At 38.4% G+C, this 8,650-nt stretch overlaps 1 protein-coding gene across 1 annotated transcript in view; it reads left to right on the top strand.

Annotated features, from left to right (window-relative positions):
- LOC122809226 (semaphorin-6D-like) overlaps positions 1 to 7,706 on the top strand; it is a 955,253-nt gene extending 947,547 nt beyond the window's left edge. Inside the window, exon 20 of the mRNA XM_044080542.1 lies at positions 2,179 to 7,706. Within this exon, the coding sequence (XP_043936477.1) occupies positions 2,179 to 3,434 (1,256 nt within the window). The 3' untranslated portion in view covers positions 3,435 to 7,706. The remainder of the gene's footprint in view (positions 1 to 2,178) is intronic.
- Positions 7,707 to 8,650: the final 944 nt, after the last annotated feature.

The raw sequence follows: 8,650 nt of genomic DNA, 5'->3' as shown, positions 1-8,650 counted from the left end.
AATGGCATGTCCCTTCTTAATGAATCAGCAGGTATTTGTGGAAGAGATGGATCTCATTCATGGATACTACAGAAAATGTCATTAGGCACTGACTACTGTTCTATATGTATCTTTTTGCCGACAGAAATTGTTTTTCAAAAATGTTGTCATTGTGACATTGAAACCCTTCTAACATCAAGAGCAGTGTAGCTGATAAACTCCTTTCTGTTCTTGTAGGCACCATATTTATTATTATAATAATAATGATAAATGTTTTGTTAGGTTCAGTTTTCTTCTGTTTAGCATTCAAATAATAAAGTCCTTTACTTAAATGATTCTGTGTGTGTGTGTGTGTGTGTGTGTGTGTGTGTGTGTGTGTGTGTGTGTGTGTGTGTGTGTGTGTGTGTGTGTGTGTGTGTGTGTGTGTTTGTAAAGTGGAAAAAATGCACTTAGGGTAGCCCTTCAGATTTTGTTCTGTTAACCAAAAAAAAAAAAAAAGGCTTGAGGTGATGGCCTTTGAATAAAATATGCCTCTTTAACCATAGCATGGAAACAGCGACTGTCTTATTGGTAAAATCTAGTAAGCTTTAGTGACTTGGCATGCAACACAATGCTTCCTTCCCTCTGCTTTAATTTCAGAAATTTGACAGCAGTTCAGCTCTAGATATGAGCAGGAAATGCACATGTCATAGCTAATACAGTAACTTGACAGTTGTGCCTGTGTCTGGATAATATGACAGTTTAAGCTGCAGCAGAAAATCATCCATTAGACTAGGTTTGGGTTTCAGTATCTGAAGGCTGAGTTTGTTTCATTCCACTTTAGTAGCCCTGCAGATATGGTTGAAATTCTTGTAGAATAAACAAGAGGATCATGCCGAGTTGAAATTTTTGTAGAGAAAACAAGAGGGTCATGCCGAAATCTGTATCAGTACATTTGGACAAAAAGAGAAGGAGGAGAGGCATTGCATCATTCAAATGGCCACAAAACTCCTGAGATGATGACATACCGGAGAAGAGTTAGTGGCTGCTTTTGTCACCATCATCACGTCCAGAATTTCCCAGCAGAATAAGTTTGAAGTGCAAAGCTAAGGTTGTGATGAAGAGTTTTGATAGGAATGGAGGAATATGTGTCAGACAGAAGGACTTGCCATATATTTGTTGCATTTTTTTAAACCTCCTGCAACACAATCTTTTGATGCTCTGTAGTTCATGCATTAGCTAATTACTAACATCACAAAAAGGCAGTTTGTTTGCTCCTCCCTGTATTCTTCCCTGAAGTCAAGTTGAAATATCTGACAGCTCTAAATGCATGGTAGAGCATTTTGGCTTCTGGCTAGCTGCAGGCAATTTGTGCTGTCTGTGTCACAGTTTAACTTTGGAGAAACATGACATTCTGAAACTAAACATACTCTCGCAAAAACTGCAGCACTTTACTACTACAGAGGTATTTAATTTTAAGCAACATTTTCATCAGTTTCATGTCATCTTTCTCTTTCTTTTTGTTGCTTGGAAGTCAGTATTTTTAAGAGTTTTACATACTAGCAGACATGATTTGCTTGTTCTGTTTTCCTAAAGTACATTCGTCTAGCACAGCTGTGTGTCTTATAATGATAGATTTTTTTAGTGTCATTCAGCACAGCTTGAAATTGCTTGAGGTTATTTATAAAGTGATTAAAAACTAGTAATTCCTTAGAAGAACATATCACAGTGTTTTCAGCTTATCTTGTTGAATAGTCATTATTTAAATCTTCCTAGTAAAAGTGATCATAGTTAAAAGTACAGTTATTAATTGGTTTGAAAAGGGGTCAAGTTTCCCTTTGCTGATTTCTGTTTCGAATCCCATTTATGCTTGGAGGTCTGAATCTAGAGATGCACATTCACAACAATGTTTAGGAATACCGCTTCACCTAGACTTCTTGGGCACTTGCACACTGAATGGTATTGCACCTTCATCTTTGTAACTTTCGTATAACAGCTCACTGTTCTTTAGTATGAGCAATCACAGTACAGTTCGTTGCCAGTTAGCTTGCTTTGGCTAATACTGTCTAATCAGTTGCTTAAAAATTGTTATGCTTCTGAAGTTAGTGCCTGTTATGCAACCAGACTTTAAACCCTGCATGATAAAAAATATTATTTTTTGTGTGACGGAGGGTCATTTCATGCAGACTATTAACTTTTTTCTGTATCACTTTTTTGTAGGTGTGAGACAAGAACCAGAAATAAGAGAAAAAGGAAAGAGTGTTCATTTCACTTTTCTTATTGGTTGCGTCCTTGTAGCCTTCATACTGGGTGCAACCTTTTCGGGGCTGTTTGTTTCCTGTTATTGCAACCATGTGCTTCATAAAACAAAACGTCTAAATAAAGACCCTGAATCCTCATCTACACATCCACTTTCCCTTAGGAGTTTGGCCAAGATCAATGGACTTTTGGAAAGTCAGCCCAAGGATGCCTTGACAGAAGATACAGCACCAAAGTTGTACACTACTCTCTTGCCCAGTGAGAAAGAGCAACAGCCAAATGGAACAGTAAAAGTAGGGATAAAAGAACATCCAGAATTATCAGGTTTGCCAACTCCTGAATCGACACCCGAGCTGCCATTGAAAAATATGAAAGCTATCAAAAACCAATGGGAGAAAAATCAAAACTGCAACAATGCTAAAGAATCCCAAGTCAAGAGTCCAATGTTTCACAGTCCTTTACCCAACTCACAAGTGTTTCAATTCTCAAACATGATGGTTCCCTCTCACACCAGACATGCATATGACCCTTCCTTGTCCAGCTGCTCAGATGACAGAAAAATCCCAAATTCTGAACGTATGCTGGCACGGCACTCAAACCGATATTCTCAGAAAGGTGTTGATGTTAATGCACTAGATGAGCTTCTGAAACACCTTCATGAAACAAGTAGCAGTCCTAAGAAAATGATGGAGAACATGCCAGTCAGTCATCCTAGTATGAGTGCCCACACTCCAGTGCTATTTACTAACAGAGTGCAGCCTAAAATCCCGGACACCGAAAGTGCCCCCTATTATAGCTCTTCAACACTTCCAAGGGACAGCTTACCGAGAAGAATGGATATTCCACCCGATGTTCCACCCCACTCTAGCTCGGAACAGCAAGCCCGGCACCCATCTCACAGACACTCAATGTCTTCAGCACAGAAACTCATGAACATTGCAAGCATGAGTGGGGTGGGGATTTCCAGACAGCAGAGTATAGGCAGAGGGTCAGGCCCCCACCCTCCCACGGTTCTGATGAGAATGCATTCAACAGGCACCCCGGTGCCCTTGGAAGGACATCATAACTTTTTATCAAGACACCACAGCTACACTGATGGATCTCTACCAAGAGGTGCTGTCAGAAGAACACCATCTATCAAACCGGATGTACCACCAAAACCTATGTTCATGCCTGCCTCATCTCCAGTGAACCCCTCAAATCAGTTTCACTACTGAATGTTTAAGGCTATGTAATTTAACATTGTGCTCATTGTAAGGAACCTCAGAAGGCGGAAGATCCTTTTGGATTTGCTTGCAATGCTTGAAAAAAGTCAGAATTGCAAAGCTGGCTTAAATGGCTTTGCTAATAAGAACAACCACCAAGTTGTGTGCGTGTGCTGTGTAAGACCATCTTCTATGTCTTTTCCCATAAAGGAACATGATACATCCTACCATATTGGTACCATCTATTGACATTACAAATATGGCAGTTCTTAGTACATCTTGGAGTAACCAAAAATACTGAATTTGTTCTTTTTATTCAGAATTTCATAAAAAATCCCTTTGAAGATGTAGAGAAATGTCTTAGGAAGCTGTAACATTCAGTGATTTACTTGGGTTTTCACGACTGTGTGAAATGACAACCTGACATGCTTAAGACATTACACTTCCTGCCTGATTTTTTTTTTGACTGAAGATTTATTCGTCAGTACATCTTGGAAAATTTGCATTACCACCGTCACTGTGGCCTATTTATTTTCAAACTGTAATGCTGGGCTTTAAACCCAAAGCTGTTATGTAGCTTTTCATTTTTTTTTCACATTTCATATTTCATTTGAACCTCATCATGGACCTGTGAATAATAATATTATTCTATAGGAAAATGAGGAATATGCATCATCAGAGCTTTACAGACTGTTCAGAGTTTGAAAGTACAGAACATTGTGACCTCTGAACACTATAACGTTTTAAAAGTGATTGTAGTCTTTAGACATCACCTGCTGTGTGGAGCAAAAACATAGGATGCTTCAGCCTTGTGTCATTCTTTAAAGCAATTTAAGGGATCTGGGTAAAGAGAGGGACTTGAATACAATGGCAGCTTTTTTCGTGGTATTATCATTATTGAATCCTAAGTGAGTAGTAATACTGTTTCTTCTACAAAACATGTTGTGTGGAGCTTTGTTTTGTAAACAAGTGGTCAGCTACTATCAAGCTGGAATATGTAGCTTTTGAATCTATTAAGCCCAGACTCATCCCGTCCCCATTTGAATGGTCAGATGTTACATGTTGCTAACATATCTTATTTCACATAGGCCAGTTGGCTTTTTTCCCCCATTGTTGTTATTCCCATTGGTTCAAGCAATATTCGTTCGCCATTGTTCTTGTTGGGTAGAATTTATGCTTTACTATGTGGCTCAGAACAAACATGCTGAAGAATATTGCAAGACTTTTTTTTCAGCAAATTAATGTGTCAGTCACACAGTGAAACAGGCAGTGTACATTGATAGTTCTGCTTCCAAGGTACTTCGGTCTCTGAGATGTTACAGAAAAAAGGATTAGAACAGTCTGCTGCCTGCAAATGCCAGAAGTCACCATGGCCATACATAGCACTTTTACTAATATCTGCTGTCGGTTACAGTTCCTCCCTTGAAGTACGAGGTGAGATTTATGGCCGGCTCACACACTGCAGAGTGATGGAAGTAATTGAGAAATCATATAGCTTTGAGATGGAGGTTATTGGGAAATCGTGTGGCTTGCATTATTTCAGTTCTAGCAGTACACTGTACTGCATGGTTTACAGACAATGGAGGAGGACTACAGGATCTCTGAATTGCTGCCTTTAAACCTAGAAATAACCAACACTCAAATTTGAACTTGCTTTTGGGTTTTCAGAGAAGCAACATAACAAGAAACAGTATATTTTAAGTTTGCATACCTTTCTAAGCAGCATGCATACCACAAGACACCAGATACAAGAGAAAGTTTTCTTAATGAAGTTACTGCAGAAAAGCCACCACCACCAACTGACATTTTCTTGAATGAGCATTCATTCATCTTGCAGGAGTGTCTGATTTATGTGATTAATGAAAGAGAAAAGAAGTATTGGAATCTATTTAACTAATTTCTGTGCACCCAGAAAGTCCATCTGAGATATCTCTAATTTCCTTCATTCCATTATTATGTCCTGCAACCCACAGTACCCCCAAACTCTGATTTCCTTGATATTTATTTATTTGGCAGTGGTGTGGGAGACAGTATCTCCTGTGGCTCTGGTGAAGCGATCCTACTTGATTTTAAACCTTCTGCAGCAAAGACTGTTAAGAAAAACCTAGTTATATGTGTTTCTGTGAAAAGAGAAATGGTCGCATAATTTCAGCACATCAGCCAAATGACGTAAACTGTTTTTTGTAAATATGTGCCTTACTAAAATGGAGAAATCGAACACTTTTACCATACTTATGAAAAAGAAAATAACAAAGCCAGGCTTTGTGGGTTTTTTTTTTTAATTGTGAAGGTTTGTTTAACACATTTTATTTTGATAAGTTAGCTTCCTCAGTCGTCCTCCCCACCAGTGGTTAAGTCTTTACTGCTGTATGCCAGCCTAAATTGCTTGAATGACACATGTTCTAAGAGCATTCATGCCTGGCAAATGTGAAAAAAGTTACAGTATAGTTGAAGCCCTTCCTATCAGCGATTTTTCCGTCACCCTTTATTCAGCTAAATACATCTGCATACAATTTTCTGCACTCTACTAATCTTTTTCCACAAAAAAAATGAGACAAGACGTGGGAACCATGGATGATTATTTGTAGTGGATAGCTTGTGACCTTAAGTCATTAGGAGTAAAATAACTTCAGTGTATCAAGTCACACTAAGAAATACATGTATATGTATATTTTACAAGGAAGAATGGGTGTATTAGCTGGCCATAATATCATTAAATAGCTGTGAGTATATAAAAGAATGACAAAAAAGCAGCACATAGAAATGTGGGTTTGGATAAATGAAGAGTAGCTGCTAAAAAGTGCGCTACGTGAGTTTTATTGCACAGGTATCCTGTAGTTTTTCAATACTCCAGCACTTCTTTATAAATGGCACTTTATTCATTTCTGTGAGAAATAGTTAACCTAGGAGGCCACAGTAAAAAGCTGTTGAGAGCTTTATATACACCCATTTTGTACTGTAGGCAAGTGGGACAAGGGCTTTATCCCATCATTTGATATCCTCTGTTTCATCACTGCATATATATTCAGTAATCGTGAGAATCGGTGAGCAGACATTGCAACCATGGTCAGTAAAGTATGGCTGAAATATATTTTCCCAAGTTTTTGTAAGCAGCCGCCATTAACGCTACAATAGGAATGGCACAGGGTTAGAATTTGTGTAATGCTTTTGGATTTAGTAATGGCGACAAATGCAATGCATAGAATGTACCTCTTAGACGTGATTGTGTGAATGGAATATCCATTCAGTACTATCTCCCCAAGATTGTGCAGAAGTGCAAAGGCATTACGTTATTAAATAGCTGGGGATGCTACAGTGATCCCCTTGCTCTGCATTGTCTTCAGGATTGGAACTTGAAACCAGGGTAGCCATTTACGATTCTGTAGCCCTCTGCTACCCTGCTTGTCATTAAATTAATCATTGTTGGAAGCAGGAAGTAAGATAAGTGGGGTACGATATTTCTTAGCAAAATGCCCCTTGTATAACGCAGCCAAGATGTATTTCCGAAGAGTAATATTAGGTGTAAAAATCTAGTTATTGTCAATCTTCCCTTTTAAGGATAACTTGCCATCTGTCCTTAAATTCTAGCTGTTGATATATTTCTGATGTGCATTTCTGTCCTTCAGCATCATTTTTGTCATATTGGAGGTGCTTGGTCTCTGCTTCATTAAATGTGTTTATAGTTTTTGCATTTATTTTCAAAATTCTACTCAACTGAGAGTTTGTCTCTGATATTTGATGAGCTCCACCACACCTTGCATTTTTTTTTAATGAGTTAAATGTCATACATGTGCTTCTTGTCATTAGCTTCTTTAGGGCCCCACATTAAGCAAGTAAAAAGTTCCTGCATTCACTTTCAAGGGTGCAGCCGACTCATAGCTCATTATCTTAATCAGCCTGTTGGATCACTTGGTGGGCAGTGATCAAGGAGGGCAGGGTTCTTGCTTCCAATACTGTGTCCAATGCAGTCTGAACATTTTAGATAAAGATGCACATTCCTTGTGTTTATTGTTTGTGGTCAGACTGTCACACTAAGGCCTTTGAGTTCTGCAGAATTTATTCACCCCTATTGACCACTGAGCCTGTTATGTTGTTTTTTTCTTAGTCATTTAGCCAAAAGAGAACCCTCTGTTGTAATTCACTGTGGAGTGACCACACAGTTCCAGTTTGATGATGATGGAAAAAAAATATGGCATAGCGTATTTATTTTATAATGGTTATTTTCTTTTTCTAGCTGGAATAGATGTCAGGAAAACCTTTCTAATAAAGACATTAATTGCAACATGGACCACTCTTCAGTTTTTAAGAAAGTTGTCATCACATGTGGGACCACACAAGTGTTAATTCTTGCCAGATTCCCATAACTGTTTTGATTCCATTCCCATCACTCTTATGGCCATGTGGCAGAGGCCTTTAGTCCAGCTGTCCACAGCATCAGGTTTTTGTCAGCCGTGGTATGCCGAGCAGGTTCCTAAAGACAATTCTTCATCCATTTGAAAGAAGCTGATGAATCTTTTGATCTCCAGAACAATAGACTATTTGATTGTTGAACCTTGCCCTCTCCACAAAGGTTGAAAATCTAATATCCATACAGCAGAAGCTGGTGTGTGTGTGTGTGTGTGTGTGTGGTAATTAGTGTTAAGGTCCAGAAACTATTGAAAACACCTGACCATACCTGTTCATGAAATATTGCTGCAGGAATGTCTTGCACAGGATTTCCATTAGACTATACAGTGGTACTGCATCAGCATAGCATGGTAGTTGTCAGTCCTTTTTTTTTTACAAAGGATACACTTTTACCTTAGACTCTTGTAATTCCATCTGCCGCATTCCCTGCCCATTCTAACTCTGTTAAAATAAATGTCGTTGATATAGCCATCATGTAGCTCTTATCGTTAGTGAGAATAGAACTGATAACTTAACAGTTTTGTTTAACTTTCAAACCAAGGTTCTAGTCTGATTGCCAGAGCTTTCATTAGTAATTTTCTGCAGAATATTAGGTTGGTCTAATGGTTAAGGTGTTTGCCTTACAAACAAAAGGTGCAGGGTTTGAGTCTCACAAGGGATAATTGGCTAGGCTTAAAATGGCTCACAAGGGCAGTTAGCCTAGTACTATTCTATGAACCTATGAACATTGCCTACTCAGTGATTGTTAATTTTTTTTATGTAAAGACATTATTTATTGTCATAGACATACTTGCACATTTTTCATGCCATTTTAATAATTT

The sequence above is a fragment of the Protopterus annectens genome, chromosome 8.part0, assembly GCF_019279795.1.
Source record: "Protopterus annectens isolate FY-2018-M chromosome 8.part0, PAN1.0, whole genome shotgun sequence".
NCBI classification, from domain to species: Eukaryota; Metazoa; Chordata; order Ceratodontiformes; family Protopteridae; genus Protopterus; species Protopterus annectens.
The sequence above is the reverse complement of the archived record's forward strand: the minus strand, read 5'-3'. Positions and strand labels throughout refer to the sequence as shown.